We start from the raw sequence: 27702 nt of genomic DNA on the forward strand, positions 1-27702 counted from the left end.
TTTTATTTTTGTTTTTGAAATAGAAGGAGAGAGGAAGAGAGTGATAGAGAATATGAGAGCAAGAAATTTTTTTTTTTAAATTTTATTTTGTTATTAGAAATATATTAGGATTACATGTAAGCGAGACTTTGAAATAAAAAAAAAAGTAAAATTTGGTTGTGTGAAATTATATTTTTGCCTCATACTTCTTATTCATATTATGTTTTAATAATTAAAGGATTAAACTAATAATTTCATAGGATTTTGGTTGACAATAAATGTTTTATTAATTAGTAAATATATATATATATATATAAGTGTTGGGCTACAATTCACGTCCAGTAACAGCCTATTTCTCATCCAACTAAAGATTTCCAGCTCAAGCTCGTCCATAAAGTCCAGTTTCTGAATCAAAATTTAAGATACGCCAGCCATAGCTTTATTTTTCCTTCTCCACTCAAGATTTCTGTACCCAACAAGATTACAGAGAAGGTTTCAATCGCATCCTCTTTACCTTTGTTATTCCTGATTAAGCAATCTTGGATGGTTGGTTGTTCAAGTCTTATGTGAAAAAAATTAACTTCCTCGCCATCTGTTTGATGTATGGCCGCAATGAAGTTATGGTCATCTTACTGTTGCAATTTTAGTTTCAGAGGGCCGAATTGAATAGAGAAGGTTATCTACGGTGCAAAGCAGCTAATGGCTAAGGGAAACGGAGCTTTGCATTTGAATGCGATGCTGTATCATTACTCGGAGGAGTTTCGTGAAGAGCCTCTGCCACCAGAGTGGTATCAGAAGGAATTCCGGAAGTTGACGAAATTAACCCAGTTGTTGAAAAATGTCGACTTGATTGATGGATTATCATTGACGACCGTGTTGAAAACAGAATGCCTACCTTCAAGCCACTTGCCAGGAACTTTACTGGAGCTTCACTGGTACAGAAAGCGCTGAAAAATAATGTTGCGGCTTTATCAGGAGGTAGAATCTATAACCCATTTGTGTTTCGGTACACCTAGTGAAAGAGAGCCCATGATTGTGAAATCACTTTGCTTGTTGCTGTCCACGGTGTTAGGACTGAAACTTCGCCACACCTGAGGTGGCGTGTTGAGAATGACTCCCACATTGATGGAAGAAGGGAGCTTGCATGGGCTTGTTAAGAGGTTGAAGAACTCCCCATATTGCCAAATGGTTTTATGGTGGGAGCTTGCATGGCTTGTAAGAGATTAGACTACTCCCCATATTGCCAAATGGTTTTATGGTGGAACCTCAACTTCTTCACAACAACCTCGTTGATTGGTTGAAAAATGAAAGGGAGTTACTCGTTTCCGTAGCAAAGAGTTACTCGTTTCCGTAGCAAAGCAACCTCATTGATTGGTTGAAAAATGAAAGAGAGTTACCCGTTTCTGTAGCAAAGCTTGAGGTCATGAAAGAGGGGTTGTCTCAAGTCAAGGATGTGCTGACTCCTAGAAGCATAGGACACAAGGAAGTCCGGCATCAAGAAAGCCTAGCGCAGAAGAAGTTGACGAAGACATTGGGTCATTCATCCCAGTGCTTGTTCACAGTTCTGTTTTTTTACCTCTATGGGCATGTTAGAGATATTGAAGTGGATGTTTGCGGTGGGGTTTATAGATGCGGTAGTGAGAATGATTTATGCTTGTGCATGGGAAGGATTGTGCACTTGGGCTTTTCAAGTTTGTATGGGAAACAGCAGGGATGAAAGGAGCTTTGCAACTGCAAGGCCATATATGGTGTGTGGGGGCTGATTTTAGAGTGGTTACATATAGAGGAAACTCATTTTCTGTACACAGGATTCATGTTTAAGCAACGAGTTTCTTACAATGTGAGCTCAAATATCAGAGGCTATTTTGTGATTCATTGATCAGTGAAGAATTCATCGAATTTGGGGTTGTTGTGGAGAACTAGCAAGAATTGGAGAAGTTGTTGCAGCAACTACAATGAGTTTAACTCAGTAAGTTCTAGGAGTTCTTAACATCACTCGACAACAGACTGATGATTTCTTGAATATGTGAAATTGGTCATCTGCAAATGTCAAGTGCTGTAAATAGCTGAAATGATTAATCGTTATCATTTAATGTTCATCAGTTTCCTTGGTCATGAACAAACTACAATCCAGTAATAATAACAGGTGATGCCGAAAGAAAGAGATTAGACACTGTTTGAACGGAAGTTGACTGCAGCAACCACAACAATAAAAAGTAGAGAGCATGGAGATTGAAAGAGTATTGTTTCAACATTGCCTTGCACTTCTGTGTTATGCATTGATGTCTTTACTGAAGATCAGTAAAGAGATTTCTTTGGAACAATTACTTCTTCGGATTAATAAGGTTTGTTAACCTCGTTCCTGTCAAGCATTGAGTTTCAACAATTACATTTTTGAACAAGCAATTCCATATCCTTGTGCGTGTCGAAAAGGTGGTCAATGATGAAAGCAAAATGAATCAATAATCAAGGTAACTATCAAGAAAGTGATGCTTAAAGCAACATTTTAATGGAAATCTTCACTTCTTGTGGGAAAAAAACAACCAACATAAAATCACACTCTTCAATACTTTATTTTGTTGGAACATCTAATACAGTAACTTCAAGGAAACCTGAGATTGCTAATGCAAACTCTGTACTCTCAAAGACTAGGCTACACTTCTAAGGATACGGAGGATACGGTGAAGGAGAGACTTGCAGATCCTCCGGAGAAGGAGACACTTGCGGTCATTGATGCTTAAGCAGTAGAATTGATAGAGCACACAGTTTGTATGAAAGTGAGTATGAGGAGAATAACAGCTGCAACAGCAGAAATAATGGACCAAGGCGAGTTAAAATAATTTTGTCTCAAATTTGCCATCCATTTGTGCCTGGGAGTTCTGCAGTAGTTGTTCAGATCTTCACAAAGAGTGGCATAATAGTGGCTGCTAACGATGACCCTGGTGCCAAGGTCATGGAGCAAAGTAGATATCTTCTTGGTATCACCTAGCCAATTTTCAATAATTCCATACTCAACAAGCAATTCCACATCCTTCGGGGTTTTCGCAAGACGCTTCATGAGGAAAACATAATTAGTTAGGTAATTTGCCTCTTTGGTATGGCACTGTTCAAAAGCAGGGAGATTTCTGACTCTCATATTTGTGGTATCATTTATTGTTATCTTCGGAATTTCGAGGATCCCACCGGAGAATTTTATGTCAAATAAGCTGTGGCCGGTTCCTGCCTTAAACTTGACTCCAGCCTGCAGTAGCTCTGTGATGTTGGGGTGCGGCTGTGGTTTTAAATTTCTTTATAGCTTTGATTTCAACGGTAGGTAAAGAATTCTTATCAGATCAACAAAATGTTGTACTTCTACTCCAGAAGAACATATTTTGTCAAAATTGTCTTCTTTTTCCTTGCTATAGATTACGCCCTTGATAAAAAAATAGGAAATTTTAAGTAACGAAGGCTGCTGATTTGCAGAAGAAAAAGATGTGTTGAAAAGAACCTGAAGAATGAAGAATGGCAGCTGATTTTCAAGCAACCGCAGGTCTGGACGCACATCCCGCTTCATCATTGGTTTGTTAAAAATGTAATCATCTTCACCTCGAAAATTTACAGAATAGTTCCTCAATAAGAACTCAATGACGAAGGCAGCATCCACTAAAACAATTCTTACAAATTGATCACTGCTAAACTCAATGGATTCTGCATAAAAACCTCGCAACCTTCCCTCTTGCTCCTTTATCATTTGTATATAATCAAAGAAGCTTACCCCAGTTCGACTTAGAAAATGTCGCAGGTACCTTTTTTTGTGCTCTTGCATGGCTTTTAAGTGTTCCTTGCCATGGTGAAGTGGGCCTATGGAGACTACTTGTGGTGTGTATGCTTTCTCATCTCCCTGCCGCAGTCGCTCAGGAACTCTATAGATGCACCGCAAAGGGGAAAGGGGTAACAAGTTACACAACTCCTCGAGTAATGGATCATAGGGGTTCTCTATGTCATTTGGAGCTTCATTGATTCCTTCCATTTTACCGCCTAAGATTGTTATCTGCATTGATTCAAATATTTCATTATGCACACATTACACTAAAATACTTCGAGCAAACTTCTGTAAGAAACAAAAAAACCCCGCCATATGCCTTCGGAGTTCATATGAACTCTGACGAGCCATGGAAAAGTAGGAAAGGGAATCCAACTCAAAATCGTGCTACTGTATTGCATGCCGAAACCTTAAGGCGTAAATTGACTCTTAACTTTTCAATAAAAACAGACCGAGACTAATTAAAATTTCCTAGCCCGACTCATCTGCATGTACGTAATACGCTCGATCTTGATAAATAAAGTTGTAATATCAAAGATTAAACAGAAAAAAGAAAACCTTTGCTTCAAGAAGAAAAGATCGATGTGCGGGCGGCAACGCGGAAGGATGCAAACCATGAGAAAAGATAAAGAACTGAAAAGAAAAATACAGAGGAAGTGAAGCCGCACCTGCTAATGCTATGTATGAAAAACCAAGTTTTTAGTTTTCCTTTGGAGCTGATCGTCAGAAAATATGAATGCAGATCATTTTGATCCTCTGCTATATGAAGTGGGTCAATGGAAGAGTTCTGTTTTATTTTATTTTTTATTTTATTAAAGCCAATGAAACCTCTGTCTCTTTCTCTTATTAATAGCAGAATCATTTGCTCGCACGCAAAACAAACAAAAAATGAACAAGTTGAAGGGCGGCTTTACTCATTTAAATTAATAAGTCCATTTTATTCAACTGTTTGATTTGCATAAGATGTAAACAAACCCTTACAAATTTGTATCAAAATCAAATAAGTTGTATTAACTGTCTCTACTACTTCATCCCGATGAACAAGTAAAACCAACCTTTATTTTGCTTCAACTGATAAAAACTTTTGAACTTATGAGACCAGAATTTAATCAACCTTTAGTAACAGAGATAACAGAGATAACAGAGCTCACTGCTTGTATGGCAGTGAGCGTTATCAAAATAACAACTGCAATAATTTCTTTAGTTGCCCATAGCGAGTTGAAAAAATGTTTTATCAATTTTGACTTCCATTTGTGCCACGACCTTGTGCAGTACTTGTTCAGGTCTTCACAAAGAGTAGCAAAACAGAAGTAATTAGGGTTCATGATAACCCCATCTGCAAGGTTGTTAATCAGAGAGCACCCTTCACTGCTGTTACACAGTCTGTTTTCCAAAATTCCATACCGTTCGAGCGACTTCACATCCTCCGGCGAGTTTGCGAAACATCATATGGTGAAAACATAATCATATACGTAATTCTCGATGCATTGGCATTGTTCAAAGGCCATCAGATTTCTGAATGTAAGCCATGTTGCATCACATAATGTTAATTTGGGAATTTCCAAAATCCCATCACTGAATCATATGTCGAATAAGTTTTTGCTTGATCCCACCTTAAACTTGACTCCAGCCCGTTGTAGCTGTCTCATGCTGTAGACATAAACTTTTCCGGTGATTCGAACGGTAGACATAAACTTCTTATAAAATGGACAAAATGTGCTACTTTAGATATTCTCTTTAGATTGTCCTCTATTCACTGTATATGCATAAGAGACGTGAAGAATTCAAAAGAGAGATTAATTATTGAAAGCCTCTCACAGTCCTTACTGTTAAAAGAGACTGTAATCTTTTCCGCATCATAAAGATCCTCGAGTATGAAGAATGGCAGCTGATTTTCAAGCAATTGCAAGTCTGGCCACACATCATGTAACATCAAGGGCTTGTTAAATATGTGGTCATTTTCATCTCGCAGTTCAGGGAAATTGTACTTCAACAAGAGCTCAATGATGAAAGCGGCATCCACTAGAACGATTGCTACGAGTTCATCACTGCTGAACTCGATAGTTTCTGCATAACAATTAGGATTTCAAGCTCTCATTATTCAGCCCAAAGTTGAGTAAATTAAAGTTAGGGAAATTAGCCGAAATGATCATTTTTAAAAGGGAAAATTAGGTTTACATCCTTCTTTTTACTCTATTGATTAAAATCCTATTTATTTTGAATTTTTTTATCAAAGTTATTAATAACGTCATTAATTATTTGAATAATAAAATATTTTTATTTTTAAATATATTCCTTTAGTGTTAAAAATGTTACAATTAGTATATTTATATTTATGGCTAAATTTTTTATCATATATTTTTATTTTTAGTTTGTACCTATTTTTAATTTACAATATTTTTTAATTTGTACCAATTTTCTTTTCATTTTTAATTTGTACCCATATATTAGTTTCTTTTTGTGCCCATATTTTTTTTTAAAGTTTTATTTGTGGTTGTAACCATGTGTATACCGTCACGTGACATTGTATATTTAATCAATGATAAAAAAATTACATATGGTATATTTATGTTTTATGCCTAAACTTTGTATCATATATTTATATTTTTAGTTTGTACCCACTTTTAATTTGCAACATTTTTTTTTAAATTTGTAGTATTTTCTTTTTAGTTTTATTTTGTACCCATGTTGTCACATCCCGACCCGAGTGGCACCACTTCCCAGACCCGCTCCACCACCGTAGCACGATATTGTCCGTTTTGGGCCCCGACCACGCCCTCGCGGTTTTGTTTCTGGGAACTCACACGAGAACTTCCCGATGGATCACCCATCCTGGGAGTGCTCTCGCGCGCTACTCGCTTAACTTCGGAGTTCCTACGGAACCCAAAGCCAGTGAGCTCCCAAAAGGCCTCGTGCTAGGTAAGGATGAGAATATACATTTAAGGATCACACCCCTGGGCGATGTGGGATGTTACAATCGTCGGCACACACGCGGCCAGGGTTAGGCTCTGATACCAATGTCACATCCCGGCCCGGGTGGCACCACTTCCCGGGCTCGCTCCACCACCGTAACACGATATTGTCCGCTTTGGGCCCCGACCACGCCCTCACGATTTTGTTTCTGGGAACTCACACGAGAACTTCCCGATGGGTCACCCATCCTGGGAGTGCTCTCGCGCGCTACTCGCTTAACTTCGGAGTTCCTACGAAACCCAAAGCCAGTGAGCTCCCAAAAGGCCTCGTGCTAGGTAGAGATGGGAATATACATTTAAGGATCACACCCCTGGGCGATGTGGGATGTTACACATGTATTAATTTCTTTTAGTGCCTATATTTTAAAAAATTCATTTGTACTCATAATTTTTAATCTTTTATCTGTTCCCTAATTTATTTATAATGTACCCATTTTTCTTTATTAATGTACCACTTTGTTATATGTGAAATGTACCAATTTTTTGTAAAATGTACCAATTTTTTTAACACTATGGATACATTCTTTTGCCATTTATTATTTCTTATTTTTACATAGTTTTTATCCATTTATTCAATCAAAATGTTTGAATTTTTTTTATTGTAACCATTTCTAATAGTATTATAATGAGGGATTTTAAATTTATAAGATTATAAATTTCATAAAATATCAAACAATTAATGTCAAAACTATAAAACTATAAATATTAATAGTAGTATAATGAGGTGTACAAAGTCAAGGGACCTTGATCAAACTTTGAATATTATTAAGGTTTTAATCAAAGAATATTAAAGATTAGGAACCGCATCCAAAGTATCCCTTTTTAAAACTTCAATTGCTGAAGAATAAGTTTTTGTAATGTTATGAATGTTATATCATCAATATTTGATAGATAATTATTTTTTATTAGCTCGCAATTGAGCATTGATTCTCATCAGTTTAACCAATTTCCCATAAAGTTTTTACTTAAAACCAAACATGGGCTAATTAACTACGCAATAAGTTGAGATTATACTTTATCTCTATTGACTTATTTTAGGCCATTACTCGACCCAAGTCAAATTCAAATCCAAGTCGGTCTCTATAATTAGTCCAAGTCAAGCTAATCTTGTGTATAAAATGTGCTCTAAAACTCGTGATAATCTAGGTACAATTGTATAGGGAATGCAATAATTTTTTTTGGGGGTAAAAAAATAGTTTGGGGGGGAGGTTGGTTATTCTCACCATCAGCGGTAGGGCATACCCACAACTTCTAGCCGAAAAGACTTACGTGTGACACCTAACTATCATCGGTATGAATTTACGTAGAAATTTACACATCACGCAACAACGAGGACTACTGACAGCGAGACTAAAACCTTGATAGGGCGACACACAAGACAAGGAGCTTACCAACGGAGCCAACCCTCATTTGCATGCATTGGTGATTTTGTATATGCATGCCGTTGATAAAATGTGCAACAAGCTTTACCAGCAAAGATTATATTCCACAAGAAAGAATATGAGAACACATCAGGAGTGGTCATAATTTGATACCACTATACAACCACTCTTCTTTGTCTTTAGACTTAACACGTACATGAGCAAAATACACAAATCCATGAACATCAGAATGATGCAACTGAATATATAGAAGCTTGCAAAATAATTTATTTTGAAGTACACGGTTTAAATGAAATAGTCGTCGTTCATACTTAAAAGTTAAGGGACATAGTTAATAGAGCACGCTGTTTGTACAAGAGTAAGTATGAGGAAAGAAACAGCACCAGCAACAGAAATAACCGACCTATGGCATGTTAAAATAATTTTATATCAAAGACGCCATTCATTTGTATCTTCGAGTTCAACAATAATTGATCACATCAACATTTACCCCTTTAAAGAGTAACATGTCATTTTACATTTGTGGATAATAAAATACAATAAAATTAAAGACAAGTCGTGACATAAAGTTTTCAAAGGCAGCAAGATTACTAATTGTAACGTGTACTTGCAGTAAAGCTAATGGAAACCTGCCATATTGTATTTAAAACTTATGGAAGTTGAATCTTGACCCTTGTACTTGGAGTAAGGATACATGCTCCCACTTGGATACAGCCATACAGGGAATATTTTGATCAACATCCTCAGTAGAGAAATTTTTAGTTGGGACAGAAACACAAGTGGTACATCATGTGTTTTAATAGGAATTGTGAGAAATTTTATTTTTCAAGTTATTAACTTTTTAACACACATATCTCACCATTTGTATAGTAACACGTGATGTACCATCCGATGTACCAGTCACATTGAAAAATCTTTCCCTCAAGTGATAGCAATACTTACTACTCTCTTTATCATTGTTACATGAATTTGAATTTCGAAATCTATGTAGTGAACAAATACAAATCTCAAAATTTAAACTTATTCATAGCTAATAAGTTAAGTGGTGAGCATTAACACTACTTGAGAATAGTGAGAAAAATGCACTCTTCCGCCTTGATTTGGGACCCACACCATTGAAATTGCTTCAACATATCCTGCCTACCGTAATGATATGGCACTTGACAAAAACTTTAAGGACCGCTCTCTCACCAGAGCCCAAACCAAACCAATAAATTGCCCCATTTTTCAATCAAGAGATGAGTCATCTTCCAATCTTGACAAAGTGCAAAATTCCAACCATATAAATTTGACACACAGTTGACATCATACATTCCTTGTCCATACGTAATCATTGATGCTTTTTCAATTAATTCTAAACTTAACTCTTATTCGTGAGGTTTGAACGTATAAACTCACTATAATATAGAGAAAGTAAAGTGGAAGATTAAACGCTATTATACACACGAGAATGTATCTTTTTTCTTCTTCAAAATTGACATATAATAATATATAAATATCAGCAGAAACTTGTAAAGTTGAAAATGTATCATTTTTCTTTCTGTAGACTTGAAATGTCAATATCAGCAGAAAAGTATGACTCCAATGGTCCAGTTTAGACTTGTAAAGTTGAAAATGTGTCATTTTTCTTTCTGTAGACTTGAAATGTTGGTCTATTTCTTCCATTGCATTGTCAAGCCTCTTGATCCTTCCTCCGGCTCATAGTTGTCTGCTGCTTTTCACAGGTAAAACACCCCCCTTCCTCCCTTCTCTCTCTCTCAGTTCAGCGTTGCATGCAAAGTTTATATGTTTTCTTTGGCGTTGTAATAATTTTTTTTATTTTTATGTCTTTAATCCTTTTGGACAAAAATGGGGATTATGTTTAAAGTGGGAATGTGATAGATTCGGTTTCTGAACCTTCTAGATTCTGTGATTTGATTAGTTGTGTTGCTCTTCAATCTCCGAACTTTAAAATCCTACCTACATTTCGCAGTAGCAATGGGAGTTTGGAACTTCATTCATTTGAACCATTTCACGGGCTTCATATTTTTGTCTGTTATTCTTCTCGCTTCCGAAACTTGCCTGGCTCTTGTTCGAAATTTTGGCACAATTAATCCGCCGTTTCAAGGGGCCCAGATAAATTGGATCGATAATGGCGGGTTGTTTCTCTTGTCTAACCAGTCCGAATTCGGTTTTGGCTTCAAAAGATTTGAAACTAGTCTACAAGATCGATTATTTCTGCTTGTTGTTGTTCACATGGGCAGTTCGAGGGTAGTCTGGACCGGGAATAGGGGTTCCCCGGTTTTAAATTCTGATATATTTGTGTTTGATGCTAAAAGTGGTGTGTTCTTGCAAAGCGACGGAGGTGTGGTTTGGTCTGCAGATACTGGTGGCAAAAGAGTATCTGCAATAGAGTTGCAGGACTCTGGAAATTTGGTTTTGCATGGTGATGACGGTGGAGTAGTTTGGCAAAGTTTTAGCCATCCAACTGATACCCTGTTATGGAACCAGGAATATTCAGAAGGAATGAAGCTGGTAAGCAATCCTAGCTCCAACAACTTGAGTTATATTCTTCAAATCAAGTCTGGCGACTTAGTTCTTTCAGCAGGTTACCAAACACCACAGCCGTATTGGTCTATGGCGAAGGAAAGCGGGAAAACAATCAACAAAGACGGTGGTGTTGTCACTTCAGCTACTATCAGTGAAAATTCATGGAAGTTCTTTGATCGATCCAAAGCGTTGCTATGGCAATTTATTTTCTCAAGCAATATTGATTCAAATGCCACATGGATTGCAGTTTTAGGAAGTGATGGATTTATCTCTTTCTACAATCTTAGAGGGTCAATTGATCCTTCAGGAACAAAAATACCAAGCGATTCGTGCAGCACACCAGAACCTTGCGCTTCATACTTCGAGTGTTTTAGTAACAAGAACTGCCAGTGCCCTTCAGGTCTCAGCTCGCGTCGTAATTGCAAGGCGGGGGTTGTCTCCTCATGTGATCCTTCAAGGGGTTCTACAGAGCTTGTAAATGCTGGGGACGGGCTCTATTATTTTGCGTTGGGATATGTTCCACCTTCTTCAAAAACTGATTTGAACGGTTGCCAAACGTCTTGCCTTGGCAACTGTTCATGTGTTGCTCTGTTCTTCCAAAACAGTACAAGAAATTGTTTTCTGTTTGACAAATTAGGTAGCTTCCAAAATTCTGACAAGGACTCTGGCTTTGTTTCTTATGTTAAAGTCTTGAGGGATGGAAGCAGTGGTACTGGGGGGAGCAGAAGCAGCAAGAAGCGCTTCCCTTATGTTGTGATCATAGCCATCTCGACAGTACTTGCAATTATTTGTGGCTTACTTTATATGGGATGCCGACACTACTGGAAGAAGAGAAAATCGCCAGAGTCTCCTACGGAGACATCAGAAGAAGGAAATTTCTTTGAAAACTTGACTGGGAAGCCCATCCGTTTCAGTTACAAAGATCTTCAAACTGCAACTAATAACTTCTCGGTGAAGCTGGGGCAAGGAGGTTTTGGCTCGGTTTACCAAGGGATTCTCCCAGATGGGACTCGACTTGCTGTGAAGAAGTTGGAAGGCATTGGTCAGGGACAGAAGGAATTTCAAGCCGAAGTTACCATCATTGGCAGTATCCATCATCTGCACTTGGTTCGGCTCAGGGGCTTCTGCGCAGAAGGAAGCCATCGACTTCTTGCTTACGATTACATGGCAAATGGTTCTCTTGATAAATGGATTTTCAGAAAACACAACGAAGAATCCCTGTTGGAATGGGAGACAAGGTTCAATATAGCTTTGTGTACAGCTAAAGGACTAGCTTATCTCCACGAAGATTGCGACTCAAAGATTGTTCACTGTGACATAAAACCTGAGAATGTTCTCCTAGACGATAATTACCTTGCCAAAGTCGCTGACTTTGGTTTGGCAAAGCTAATGACTAGGGGGCAGAGCCATGTTTTCACAACACTAAGAGGAACCCGGGGTTACCTTGCACCCGAGTGGATCAACAACTCCCCCATATCAGAGAAGATCGATGTGTATAGCTATGGAATGCTATTGCTAGAGATCATTGGTGGGAGAAAGAACTACGACAGGACAGAAACTTCTGAAAAGTCAAATTTTCCATCCTATGCCTTCAAGATGTTGGGAGAAGGAAAACTGAAGGATATTGTCGATACAAAGTTAGGGATAGATAAGGTGATGAGAGGGTTGAGACAGCCATTATGGTTGCACTATGGTGCATACAGGAAGATATGTCTTTGAGGCCATCGATGACTAAGGTTGTCCAGATGCTTGAAGGCCTCTTTCCTGTTCCTCAGCCTCCAACCTCCGCCGCAAGGGGATCTCAACTTTATACAGACGTCTTTAAATCAGACAACAATTCTGCGGTGTGCCTTTCAGGCCCAAGATAAAATTTGTTGAACATGAGAGACGTGTAAGACATATTCCATGCATGACTGATAAAATAATGCCTAGTCCAGTGTATTTAGATACTGTGTTTTAGGTTAGGCGCTTGTACGATGTGTTTTTCCTATACCACATAGATTGCATTTCATTATTTGTACCTGTATCTCCATATTCAACAAATCTAACTTTGCTCACATGGTTAGAGATTTGCATTGAGGAATTAAGAGACCACATTTTACCATGCACTTCTCTAATTGAGATAGTGTTCACCAATTTGGTCATTAATCTCGCGCATAGACAAGCTACTGCAAATTAACAAGTACATATAGTGCATAATAGAAATTAAATGGGAAGAAGAGGGAGGAATTAAATGGGAAACTAAGGAGTACCTAACTTAGTGTTGATGCTTTGCGAGCACATCGGAAATAATTGAACACACCGTTTGTATGAGTACGATGATAAAAATATTGGTAATGACCGAAATAGTTGTCCAAGTCGTGTGGAAATATTTTTGCTTCAGATTTGCCTTCCATTTGTTCCACGGCTTTTGTTAGTAGTTGTTTAGCTCCTTTGGAAGAGTAGCAAAATAAAATCTTTCTTTGTCCAACACAACACCTTTGCCAAGGTTGTTAATCAGAGTAGACACCTCATTTTTGTCACCATGCATATTTTCAACAATTATGCGGGTTAGATCTTCACCAACTCTCTTGCTCCTAACAACTAATTGTTCAACTCACTAACGTTATTGTTGTACCTAAAAAGTTTCATGTGGTCAGCTGTATATGAGTAGAAAATAAAGCTAATTATTTTCAGGAAACAGAGGAAAAACTTCGAAACAGAACGTACGGTACACAAGAAAGCTTTCGTATTATACATACTGATGTGAAAGTTTGTCTATATATAGTTGTGTCTTTTGCAATGGGCCTAGCTACCTGCATGTGAAATTCTAACAACTCTTTTGACATAATACTTTATAGATGAGAAATTAAGCAGAAATAAGCACAAACCGTAAAACAAACCGTACAGCTCTTATTAGCAACAGGGTTTACAAATGTCTACAACACAAAGATGAATCTCACTACGGACAAACCAGACAAACAAATAAAACAAGCAAATACTACGTAAAGGATAGGGAGAAAATTGCGAATTAAGGATTGATACTTAATTAATGACAGAGATAATAGAACACACTGTTTGTATGATAGTGAGTACGATGAGAAAACCAGCTGCAAAGACAGAAATCATTGCCCAAGGTGTGTTGAAATACTTTTGTTTCAAGCTTGCCTTCGATTTGTTCCATGGCTTTCGGCAGTGGTTGTTCAGGTCCTCAGAAAGAGTAGCAAAGTAGTAGTTTTCGTTGTTCCAAGTAACCCCAATGCAAAGTTTGTTAATCAGATCAGAAACCTTATTGTTGTAGCCGAGCGTATTCACAACAATTCCATACTCAACAAGGAGACCTACATCCATTGGGGTGTTTACAAAACCATCCATGATGCGAAGATAATCACGTATGTGATTCTCCTTGAAATGGCATTGTTCAAATGCAAGGAGATTTCTGAGTGTAAGCTCCGTGTAATCGTGTATTTCTACTTGTGGAATTTCCAGAATACCTTTATTATTGAATTGTATATCAAACAAATTTTTGCTTGAACTGACCTGAAACTTACTTCAGCCTGGTGTAGTTTCTTAGCGCATGGTGTAGTTAGAGTTCTTCCAGCCTGGTGTAGTTTCTTAGTGCATGCTGGATTTGGAGTACTTTCGAGTGGCCTTTCCGTTTGTGACTTCTTAAATGGTAGAGGTCTTCTTATACGATCACAGAAGCGTTTAACCTTAGGACTACAAGATGTACTCCAGCCTGGTATATTTAGAGTACTTTTGAGTGCATCCCCAGTTTGTGAGCTCTCTTAAGATGGTAGATGTAAAGTTCTTATCAAATCAACAAAGTGTTTTACTTCTGAACTATCCTTCAAATGGCCTTCATTCCCCTGTAAACGCACTGTCTCGTAGAAGAACTTGTAAGAGAGCTTTATTATTGAAGGCAGCCGCTCATCTTTTTCCCATTTTGATTTGACATCTGCGAAAAGATCTTCAAGAATGAAAAATGGTAGCTGATTTTCAAGTAAAATCAAGTCAGGCGCTATATTTTGCAACTATCCATGGTTTTTTGAATATCCAGTCATTATCATCCCGCAAATCTTCGAAAGAGTACCTTCATAAGAGCTCAATGATGAAGGCGGCATCAACTAAAATGATATTGACAAACTCACGTTTAAACCCTTTGGCCCTTGCCTCATAACAACCACGCAGTCTTTCGTCTTGGTCCTTTATTTTCTTCACATAAACCTCCAATTTTACCCGGGTCCGAAGTAGAAAATGTTTTAGGTACCTCTGTTTGTGTTCCTCCATGTATAACAAGTCTTTGTCATCTTTGTTATTTTTGTTACCGTTGTTATCTTTGTTATCTTTGTTACCTTTGTTATGGTGGAGTGGGCCTATTGAGACTACATGGGGTGTGTAGGCTGGCCTCTTCACCCGCCGTAGTCGCTCAGGAACTTTGTAGATACAACAGTGAGGGGACAGGGGTGACAAGCCATCCAAGCTCTTTTTCATCGAAGTCGCTATGTCGGCGTTTTCTTTGTCATCTGGAGCTTGATTGCTGCTATCTTCCACTTTCTTCGAAGCCACTGTGTAGGCGTTTTCTATGTCATATGGAGCTTGATTGCTGCTATCTTCCACTTTATTCCCCAGCATTTCTGATTTTAATAGATGAGGATTATAGATCACTGGCACCATAACCAAAAAATATTTCAATCATTATTGACATTCCAAGATGTTTGGACAAGAATTTAGAAAAAGATGTATATTTAGGATCAATGGACAAATATTTTTACATTTCTTTGTACCCTTTAGATTTTATAACATTCAAGGGCTCTTATTTATTCGTTAAATGACATGGATACTTAAGTAAATTTTAACTAATATTAATGATAAAAAAAAAACATAAAATCTGGAAAATTAAAAAAGTTAAAAACCCTAGCTAACTGTAATCGTGAAAACAAACTATCAGACTTCAAGCCCTAATAACAAAAAAAACTTGAAACCTCTTTGAGGTCTACAATGACTTGGATGAAATCTCCATTCATTTTATAGAAAATAAACCTAATAATAACAAAAGAACATAATTTTTAAATTCAAAAAAAAAAAAAAAAATGATGCCATGAATATGACTAATAGCCAGCGTAAACATTGATTGTAAGTGACTACTCTTTTACTTCCATAGGAGCTTTAGTCGTATTTATCATGATGTTTTCGAATTGTTTTGATAAAAACATGCTCGAGTTTATATTCTTAGATAATTTTTTAGACAAGTAATTTTGGAAAATTATCATTCAAATATACAAGTACCTTTTAAGAAAACAAAACTAATCCACATCGTTCAACATCCGCAACACAATTCAAACTGAAATAACAATGAACAAATATTACTGATTCAACTTCATGTAATTGACGTATATAGAACAAAATAGTAGTACCTACCAATAGTAAGTCAAAAACTTGTAGCCGTGTAGTATTTTTATAGAGTTGTGATGTCACTGTGCAATTGGATAGAGTTAAGTTTAAATTAAAAAAAATATTTAAACTCATAAGCAAACAAATATAATACTTTTTATATTAGCACCTGTAACATCCCACATCGATCAACGAAGAGGGGGTGATGTGCCTTATATGTACATGCCCACATCTATATAGCACGAGGCCATTTGAGAACTTACTGGCTTCGGATTCCATCGAAACTCCGAAGTTAAGTGAGTTCGGGCGAGAACATTATCAGGATGGATGACCCACTGGAAAGTTCTCGTATGAGTTCTCAGAAACAAAACCATGATGGCGTGGTCAGTGCCCAAAGCGGACAATATCGTGATACGGCGGAGCTGAGACTGGGATATGACAGCACCCCACAAAATGTTGAATGTACCCCACATTAAAATTTAATATTAAATAACTTATTTATCCTACTATGCAATGACAATTTTGCCTTAATATTAGGTTAAAAAAAAGTAAAAAAATTCTATATACACCCCAAATCACTTTTAACGTATTATTTATCTTCTTCAACTATTAAAACCCATCCGACCCTCCATTGTTGAACAAAACACTAACCAATGAAACTACAAACATGTTGATTGAGAAAAATTATTTTTGACGAATGAAACACAAAATCGATGTTTCGGAAGCTTCACATGAGGTAAGACTTCATATTATTTATTGTTTTAGTGATTTTGACGACATTGATAATTATTTAATCTTGCTTTTGATGTGTTATTCAAGCTTTTATGTTCGTATTCATCTTCTAGGGATCATAGGGATTACATGAAGAATTAAACACCCAAAATTACCATCAAATATTAAAAACAGACGACATGAGTTTTAATGGTGAAATTGAAAACAACCCACATATGCTTTAAATCCTAGGCGGCATTTTTTGTCAAAATTTTAGTCGGCATTTATGAGGTGCATATAGAAAATGTAAGTTGTATATTAAGAATGTGGGGTGTGAAGGTATTATGGGGAAATATGTGGGATGTATTAAGATAATTTTTAATTAAAAAAGCAAATGTGGGGTGTATTAAGTATGTGAGGTTTATTCAACAATTTATGAGGTGTTAATATAATAAGCCTACATTTTTATCAACAATAAAAAAATATTGTGATATAGGTACTTGTGATGCATGTAGATAATACATTTAATATGTGATAGAGGTAGATTAAGAAAAATATTAAATCAATCATATTATAGGTAAATTATGAACAAAAACCTATGGAATAGGCAAATAAACTTGTGATAAAGGTAAATTAATACAATTAATTTATGGTATAGGTAGAATATAAAAAATAATAGAGAGATATATATTAAAAAAACATGTGATATAGGTAAATGAACACCAACGAATTTCATAGAATCAATATGATTTTCATAAGAAAACAATGATATTGTTGAGAAAAACACTAAAAAGGGTTTTAGAACAAAAAAGGAGGAGAAAAGTTCAGCTACAAATTAATAATAAATGACAGTAAATTTTATAAAACAATTAATCCTATAATTAAGATATTATATGTGTATTTACATATTTACTACAATTTATAAATTTTAGGGTATATTTGGTATGAAAATAAAAATAAACTAACATGTAATCCATCGGACCTATCTCAACAAAAACTTAAAGCGGACTATTTCTAATTATGGCTCACAAAATCGAACTTATATCAAGTTTACTATAAAAACAAAAACTAAAAATGCTTATCTATCTTGTATATGAGAAAAAAATAATAATACAAAAGACAAAAAGTGAACAGAACGAAAGATGGTGGGGTAATAAATGCCAACAAAGTGGAGTCATTTTAAACTTTATGACCAACTTTAACCCTTGGAGTAAGTCTCAAATTTTCCCTTCTATTCCCCCCATTTCATTCCAACCCTTGTGCTAAAATAGGATTAAGTGTTAGAACTTAAAAAAAAAAATTTCAATTCCCCCTAAGATTTAGCCCAAAATTAGTGATGGAGCGCACGTGTAGAGAGTGGAACAAGAGGAGTGGACTGGACTCTCCTAGCCCAAATGCACTTATGGCCCAGCACGAGCACACTCACCCAGCCAGCCTCAACTTCGTTGGTTTACCAACGTGGGGATGTCGAGCTGCTGTTAGCCATGTGACATGAGCCCAACGGCTCTTTTTGGTGATTCGACATGCAGAATTCAAATGAATCTTGGAGATCCAGCGATCCACTTTAATTTATTTAATTTTTAGTTTTATATTTATATATTTATTGAATCCAATCGTTGAGATCGAATATAATCAAATCTAACGGTACAAAAAAGATCTAATAGCCCAAATTTAAATCCAACAGCCAATCAAGATCCTCTTTGGATCCTATTTGTGAGGATTTATAAATCAGTACATCGTGCGATCAATTTTCATCAATATTATTTGTATTCAATTTTAAATAAAAATATTTAAAATAATTTCCGAATAGGGCTCTTATTCCTCTTCGACACCAATTATAGACGGAGGTACATTGATCTCACTGCTAACGAAGGTGAGCTCTTTAGTAGCCTTTTGGTTGAACCTACCTCTTCATCTCCAGCCAACTTAGACCCAGCCACACGGCCCACACCACACTTTCTCCCAACAACCCTTAACGACCCAACTCTCTCATATCCGTTGCAGGACCCTCCTTCTGCGTCTTCCCAAGCAACGCCGTCCTCCTTCTATTTCGTTCAAACCCATCTTCCCCACCCTCTTCCAGTCATCTATTTTTCCAGCACAAGGTTGCATGCACCGCGACCTCGACAACGTCTACCGAACCTTCAACAATACGAAAAGCTTCACAGCACCACTATTAACTTCCTCATATGTTGTACCGCCACCCGCTTTCCCAAATTCCCCAAATTAACCCTTTATTCTCTCTTACTTGCCCTAAATTTTTTGAGTTTGTTTTCTGTACTCAGGCCATCTTCAACTGAGGGCTGGCCAGAGGGCTCGTTTTAGTCCTCTGGTGCTTCAAGATATTAATATTTTAATGAACAGTACAGGGCCATATTTGTTTTGATCTCCAACCGAGGGCCCAAAGGTCAGAGAGCTCGTTTTAGGCCATCTCCAACCGAAAGGTCCAGAGGGCCAGATGGCCAAAAATCGTCTCCAACCGAGGGTTAGGCCAGAGGGCTGTGGAATCTGAGAGGGCCCCATGGAATCGGAAAGGGCTGGAGGGTTGGCTGCATGCAGCCAGCCAGCTAGCCTGGGGCTGACCAGAAAAATCATATTTCCTGTCGATTAGCTGACATCAACTAGCCGTTGCATTTGAATTTTTTTTTTTTACAGTTTTATTATTATTTTTTATTTACAAAATTTTTCCTATAACTTCTATTTTTCATATATTTTTTTTTAAATTCTATTTTTTTCCTATAACTTTTATTTTACAAAATTTCTTTCATATTTTTTTTAAATTCCATTTTTTCCTATAACTTTTATTTTACAAAATTTCTTTCATATTTTTCTTTAAATTTCATTTTTTCCTATAACTTCTATTTCACAAAATTTGTTTTAATTTATTTTAAATTCTATTTTTATCCTATAACTTCTATTTCACAAAATTTGTTTCATATTTTTTTTAAATTATGTTTTTTCCTAAAACTTCCTAAGCCATTATACAACATTAAATTAAATTAAGTAACATGAAACAACATTAAACAATATGAAACAATATTAAATAACATTAACCAACATACAAAATATACAACATAAAAAAAACATTTAACAACATTTTTAAAAACATTTAACAACATAAAATTTAAACGCCTACTCCATGCTTCTTTTGGCCCAAAGATGTGCAACAAGATCCTGTTGTAGTTACTTGTTTGTGGCACGAGAACGTATCATTCTATAGCATCTCATGTACTCAATTATAGAGATACTACCAGTTCTTGGATTGAAAGGCAAATTAGGCCAATCATATATTTTTGCACGAGCCCTTCTTGACCTATTTAGATCTTCTTGGTCGTCATCGGACTCTCCATCAATATACCCATCTCGCTCATCCTCCACTATCACATTGTGTAATATGATGCAAGACATCATGATGGAGTCCAAATTTTCTCGACTCCACCCTCTTGCTAGTTCGCTAATGATCTTCCACCATGCTTGTAGAATACCAAAAGCTTTCTCAACATCTTTCTTGTATGCCTCTTGGTGTAAGGTAAACAACTTTTCTACGTCATTCCTAAGGTTTGGAATTGCTTGGATAAGTGTCGCCCACTTTGGGTAGATGTTATCTGCCAAGTAATACCCTATATTGTATTGACGGTTGTTGATGTAGTAGTGAAGTTGAGGTAGTTTACCTTCCGTCAAGTTTTTGAAGAGGGGTGACGCCCAAGAACTATAATGTCATTTTGGGATCCAGGGACTCCAAAGAAAACATATCAGATCCATGTGTCATATGAGGCAACCATCTCCAACATAACAGTTGGCTTTCTCGACATTCCGCTAAAAGCCTCATTGCCATCTGGTGGGACAGTTCTTCCAATCCCAATGCATGCAGTCTAATGACCCTATCATGCTCGAAAACCCACGGTCTTCAGCTTTGCAAAGGAGCCGATTTAGATCTTCTTGAATTGGCTCGTGGAGGTACTCGTCTTTGTAAACTTGAACAATTGTGTCACAAAATTGTTCAAGAGTATCAAGCCATGTAGACTCAGACATACCATAGGTTTCATCCATGAATCAGCTGGGGAGCCATAGGCCATCATTCGGAGTGCAACAGTAACCTTCTGATGAGGTGAAAAACCAGGGCGGCCTGCTCTGTCCCACTTCTATCGAAAGTATGGATTGACCTACTGGACATCACAAAGTAAATGCTCGAAGACATGACGCCTCATCCGGAAGTGACGCCTGAAATCCTTTTTTGTGTACATCGAGTTGGGGTTGAAGTAGTTGTTCATCAGATTGGCATGCGACATCACTCTGTTTCATAGTTTCTAAGAGCGATCAACAATAGAGCCACCTCATTGAGGTTGTTCCTCAATTGGCTGACACACCATGGCCGCAACCTGCTGCTCTGTTTTGTTTGTTGCGCTTTACTTAAACTTCTTCATCAAACTCCTCATCTTCTCGTCTCATTTGAGCCCATTTTGCTTCCAATTTGGAATTGGATGAGGATCCCCAGTTGGAATCTGAAGAGGATTCGAAGTTGGAATTTATTGCAAACTTGAATTGAAAAATATTGAATTGAAATAGATTGAATTCAAAGTTGTGTGAATTATAGCCCAATATCCACCCTATTTATAGCAAAAGAAAATTTCAAATCCAACGGCTAGTTGACGTCAACATGATGTCAGCTACTAACGGCTAGCTGACGTCATTTAGCCGTTAGATTTGAATTTAAGTTATAGTTTTTAAATAATAAATTATGTTTGGCCATATGGCCATTTGGCCCTCGATTGGAGACGGTTTTTTGTGACAGGGCTAAAACGAGCCCTATGACTCTTTGGTCTTCGGTTGGAGACGGAGGCAAATATAGCCATATACTGTTCATTAAAATATTAATTTCTTGGAGGGCCAGAGGGCTAAAACGAGCCCTCTGGTTAGTTTTCGGTTGGAGATAACCTTAGCCTTGTCACAAAAAAGGGTCTCCAACCAAGGGCCATAGGGCCAAACATAATTTATTATTTAAATTTAAAAACTACAACAACTTAAATTTAAAAAAAAACAACAACAACAACTTAAATTTAAAAACTACAACTTGTATTTAAAAACTACAACTAAAATTTAAAAATGACAAATTAAATTCGAAAACAACATTAACTTAAATTTAAAAACTACAACTTAAATTTAATATCTATAATCAACATCATCTTCATCATTTGCCATCGTAGGAGTATAGTTAGAGGTAAACAACTGCCGTCGACTCATAATTTCTTTTTTTTTTCCTATCAAAATAGGCCTTACTCATTGGAGTGTAATTCGAAGTGTTCATTTCCATATTCTTATTATCCATCTCTTCTTGTATTTGTTTGGCCCGTTCTTCATACCTACACTTCCTTTCTTCCACCTCAAGGGCATTTTACTCTGCCAATAATCGCAATGAGGCCGCCACTTCATGTTGAGCACGTAATCATCATCTGCCTTACCCTTTTCCTTCAACCTTCGCGCCTTGTTTCGTCTCATAGCCCTAGGTATGGAACCATCACCCGAAGACGGATTTTTTACCCTTATTTGTTGAATGGTTGGAGATCCATCTTCATCCATATCTGTAACTGAGGATGTAGTTCCGAATACTGGCGTAGCAGCTCTCTATGGTGGATCTTCAAATAACACCCACCCTTTGCAAATTTCCCAACAACTATGAAACTGAAAGGGTTTCGAGATGCTCTCCATATACAATTCCTCCACTTGGCGTACCTAGAAAAAAATTAAGAAAAATTAATTTATGAAATTAAATGTAATATAATTAAATATTTAAAATAAATTGTGAAAACACTTACTTTGTCATAGTAATTAGCACCGCTTTCATGTTTACTTGCGACTGCTAACAATGCTTGATGCCACTTGGCTGAAGATGTTTCTTCCATCTTGAAGAACAACTCTTGTGGTTTCGAATACTCATTAGAGTGGTGCCTTCATAAAACTCTAAGTATTTTTTGGACACACAAGTCCAAATACCGTCATCTGTTTGACAATTCCCCCTCACACTATCTTCCGACACCCATCTATAAGCCTTGCAAAGAGCTTCATCTTCTTTTCGGGTCCAAGCCCTAAAAGACTCGTCTCCAAATACCGTCATCTTTGAAATCCTCTAAAATCTTAATTTTTTAATACACTTATAATATAAGTCCTTAAATACTGTCATCTTTTAATACCGTCATCTTAGTCTTGGTTTTTAATACACTTTTTGCTCTGAAATACCATCAAATCCACAACTCATTGCAGACGAGTTTTTCGGGTCCAAGCCCTAGTGTAGTCAATTAGATCCTAAATTATTTTTTGCGATAAAATAAGTACTTAAATTCATTAAAAATTGATAATTTCATTCATACTATTATATTCAAAGCTATTTTATCTAATTTTTGGAAAACTAAAGTCACTTAACAGACTTTAGAGTGTAATATCGTCATTTTCTTACCTATAACCCCTTAACATTTCATATAGGTTGCGAATCTAACGTCTAATTTATCCTCCAAAGTTAACTTCATACACTATCTCTTTATGAAAATTTACCAATCTACCCTCAATGTGTATCACATGCAAGTAACATGATTTAAATTGATGGAAAAATGAATATGGTAACTTGGAATCTAATATTATAGAAGTAATTGGCAGATTTTTATAATTCAATAACTAATTTTTTTGGGAAAAAAAAATGTTTAGAGACCTCATAATTTTCACTCAAATGATAATTCAATGACTAAATTGGCAGTTCACCCGAAAATGTTAGTGAATATATGAAATTAAAATGTTTTTAAAATGATGTATGAAGTGCAATTGCACCTAAACTTAAGGGTGTAAAATGTAATTTGACATCATTTTTTTTTTACATAACTTTTGACATAAGTTTTTGTGAGGTCCAATTTGTATTGTATTTCAGCTATCCGAATCATCTATCTTTTAGGTATTTCTTCAAATATCATGTCTACCAAAAATATCCAAATTTCAAACCATATGACCGTTGAATTAAGGGTTTAGGGTTTCTTTGTAGAACCGTATTCATCCATTTTCTTCTCTACAAAGAAACGTCTTAATGATTTTGGATTAGTTAAAATTTTTGTAAGGATGATTTATAAATTATATACGCTAAAACTCAATTGAGTCTGGCAATGTTCATTAATAGTGATAGGACGGAAATGCCCCTGATTTCTTCTCTGCTTGCCGTGCTATTTTCACTTTTCTACAGTCAAAAGTCAGTTTTGCCCATTTGATCCACGCGTTGATCATCTTTAGGGTTCTCTTTTTCGACTGGGTTGCTTGCTTTACCTTGCATTTTCACTTTTCGTGTTCAGCATCTTTCATTTTCCCTTTCCTTTTCTTTTCTCCTCTCTCTCCATCTGTGTTTGCCTTTTTTGATCTCTCTATCTCTTTCGTTTCAGTTCCGATCTGATCATTTGCTAGTGATCAGTAGGGATGTGCAATGGTTATGGCGAGCAGGTAACCGCGGTTATTTACTCATAACCGTTTATGTTCATATCCGCATAATCGTGTAAACAGTTATACCCGTTGGGTACTTGTATAAACGGTTATACCCATACCCATAACTGTTTATAAACGGTTAACCATACCCATAACAGTATACCCATTTAACCATAACCGTTTACCCATTTAATCATAACCATTAACTCGTTTACTTGTTTATCTTTTTTTTTCCAGTCTACATGTTTTTTTTTAACAACTTGAAAATTACAAACGAAAAATTTGTCATAATTTGTCATTTTCTGGCAATTAAACATCGTTATAGGTACATTTTCGCATGTATTTCCCTATTTTAGACGATTAGACATAATAAACATGTAATATGTATGGGATACATAGAAAAGTATCGGATACAAAACACCTAATATGTATGGGGCAATGAAGATGTAATAACTGAGTAGATTTTAGTCTGACGTTTTCAATGGGCTTACAGAGGTCTCAAGATCGAGTAGAGGCAAGTTTGCGACTTAGCAGCACATCTACGAATGACGAATCACACTTGTTGTCTCATGCATCCTCAGCTGGTCAGGATGTAACAACTGTGGTTCTAGCTTCCTTGAACTATGATATGCGGCCAATGCTGTTGATATGCAACCAAAAAATAAGAACAGAAGCCGAATCAAGTTCACTCGAAGCACATCAAGAAGACAATCTTGAAAAAGAAAGATTGACTAAGCTTTTGTGACAGAAATTGAGGAACTATAGCAGGTAGTTGAAAGATTGGCGAAGATGAGAGAAAGGGCAGCAATGAGGGAGAGATGAGCAGGGGATGGGGCGTTTGAGACTTTAAGTCTAGCAGAGAGATTGAAAATTTAGGGTTTTTAATTTTTTTAATTAAAAGTTACATATATTAAATTAAATGGGTAAATAGATACCCTGTTATAACTGCGAGTAATACTCATAACCGCTCATTTAAATTTCACGGATAAACAGTTATACCCATAACCGTTTGTTCATTTAAACGGTTACTCATGACTGTAACTGTGAACTTTAAATGAATGGGTAACCGCAGTTACCCAATCTATGGTATTTTGTCCATCCCTATCAGTATTGGCAATCGCAAGGACGCGGTGGATCTGCAGGTAAGAGTTTTACTTTGTACAAAAGTTATGAACTACAGTTTGTGTTGGGATGGCTGTGATTATGTTAAACGATCTTGGTGATTGGATCTTTTAGATTGGATTTTTGTGGTTTTGAATTTGTGGGGTTTTTAGGGATTTCTGGGTTTTTTTAGCTTTTAAGTGTTGGAGATTTCTGTCCCTTTCGAACTAGCCCTCCGTCTCTCTCAATTTCCTCCCCTTCACTGATCATCTAAAACCAATGATACTCAGAGTTCCCCATCATCGAACTCCATTCGAAAACCTTCTGGAGCGACTTCTCCTTACCAAGCAGCCACTGTGCTCTAGCTTTCCAGTTGAAATTCCTCTTCTTCACCCTTCCGTGAAGAATTTCACATTAACATTGGATTTGAGTTTTCCAATGATTTCTGCGACGCCCACGATCGAGGTTAGTCTAAAAGGATGCTTTAGCAATTGAGGACAAGAAAAGGTAATATGCTGTTGCAGAAAAGGTAAAAGCTACATAGTTTCACTGCTAAACTCAATGGTGTGCGCATAGCAACTGCGCAATTCCGCTTCCTTGCCCTTTATTTTCGTTACATAATCTTTCTTGCTGACCCCAGTCCGCTCTAAAAAATACTGCAGGTACCTCCTCTTGTGTCCCTCCATTTCTTTTAAGCCTTCCTTGCCATGGTGAAGCGGACCTATAGAGACTAGTTGAGGTGTGTAGGCCTTTTCATTTACACACCGTAGTGGTTCAGGAACTCTGTAGATACAACACGGATCGGACGAGGGAGGCAAATCATTCTCCTGAGTCTGACCCATTGAAGTTAGTAACAGAGTGCAAAGGTTTTCGATGTCATATGGAGGTTCGCTGCTTCCTTCCATTTAAAGCTGATGTATTTGTTGTTCCAAATCGTAATTGCTGACGACGAGATGATGATCAATGTCACAATAATAAGCAAATTCTTCACTATGATATTTTTAACATGCTTCAACTAACTATTGAGAAAACATGACAATAATCAAAACTAATCTAGATAATAAAGAAAATTAATTCAAGCATTGCAAATTAATACATCAGAAAAAAGTAAATTTTGTTTTATATATTTATGACGAGGAGCTCATTTGGTCAATTCTGTTTTATATATTTATGAGGAGGAGTGCTTTTGGTCAAATTGAATTAATTTTTTCTATCTACCCTCTTTTTGTTTTAATCAACGTAGGGATGAGAAAAAAAATATAGAACAAAATATTAGTATCTACAAATAATAAGTCAAACTTGTAGTCATGCTATCTATCTATTGATGATGATAGAAATTATGAGGACAACAATCAAGACTACAGTCATTATGATCATTAAGCTTGCAGATATCATACCAAAGGCTGTAAATGCATAGGAAGAATTCAATGAAAGACTTATCGGTATTTACCTTGAATTTGAGATACTCAATGAACTGACTGGGAATAAGATAATCAAAATCCGTTGTGATAAAAATATTCTTCATAATGAAAATAATGAATTAAAATTAATGATGCAGATAAAGATTTGAAAATAGTTTTATTGAAACTGGATTGTTGGCTTACAATTTTGTCTGCTGACAATTGATGAGGAAAACAATGGAGCTCGCAAGCATCCTCGATAATAATAAAATACAAGTGTTTATAATTTTGATCTGATGAGATATGTGAGGTCTGAATGTTGATCTTCTGTTCTGTTGAGAATACGCAGAAGTTTCAGCCTGCTTCGAATAAAGCTTGAGCTTTGGTTTTGTAGAATTGGATGAGATGTTTGAGGCCAGGAATCCCGCTTGCATGTGTTGTAAGCTGTAAAAGCTATTGAATGATGATGCTTTTCATTGTGCAATCACGATGCTGCTTCTGAAATGATGGATGAATAGTAAAAGTGGTTTTACTATTCATGAATAGTGTTTTGTTGGAATGATTGTTGTTGTTGCTGATGCTACTTTCGGTGATAAAATCACATGGCTTCTACTGTAGGATTTGCATGGGTAAAAATCTGAAATGATTACAAATTATTACTTTTTGAATTCAAATTTCAAATGGGTCTTGGGAATCCTGATAGTTCGCCCACTTGGCGGGAAGTTGTGACGAAGCGTCGGATGAGTCAGAGTCTATTTCTACGTCTTCTTCATGCAGCAAAGTTGCTTCTGCCATGAGCTTCTGGGCTAAATCTTTGAGTTGTGAAGATTTCTCTTTTTTCTTTGAACTAAAGGATTTTGACTTTCCTTTAAGGGATGATGAAGGACTAATGTATGATAAGGATTGAGTTTGTTCTGAGATTTCTGGCAGTGCCTTTGTTGTTGGTGAAGAAACCGCTGGGACAGAAACAATGGGGAAGTCGGAGAGGACCAGGTTGATGA

General features: G+C 36.6%; 1 protein-coding gene and 3 pseudogenes across 1 annotated transcript; 1 reads left to right on the top strand and 3 right to left on the bottom strand.

The window, feature by feature from the left end:
- Positions 1–326: 326 nt before the first annotated feature.
- On the bottom strand, positions 327–4015 carry LOC103927593 (annotated as a pseudogene).
- An 875-nt stretch (positions 4016–4890) lies between these two features.
- Positions 4891–5855, bottom strand: LOC108866396 (annotated as a pseudogene).
- A 3846-nt stretch (positions 5856–9701) lies between these two features.
- Positions 9702–12743, top strand: LOC103927551 (G-type lectin S-receptor-like serine/threonine-protein kinase SD2-5). Its single transcript, XM_009336488.2, is given in 3 exon segments — positions 9702–9859; positions 10111–12312; positions 12315–12743. Coding segments are annotated over 2 exon segments (2418 nt in total). The 5' UTR covers positions 9702–9859; positions 10111–10112; the 3' UTR covers positions 12533–12743.
- A 923-nt stretch (positions 12744–13666) lies between these two features.
- Positions 13667–27088, bottom strand: LOC103937121 (annotated as a pseudogene).
- Positions 27089–27702: the final 614 nt, after the last annotated feature.

Source organism: the organism of the source record quoted next, unplaced genomic scaffold (genome assembly GCF_019419815.1).
Source record: "Pyrus x bretschneideri cultivar Hongxiangsu unplaced genomic scaffold, Pyrus_bretschneideri_v1 Contig1, whole genome shotgun sequence".
Lineage (NCBI taxonomy): Eukaryota > Viridiplantae > Streptophyta > Magnoliopsida > Rosales > Rosaceae > Pyrus > Pyrus x bretschneideri.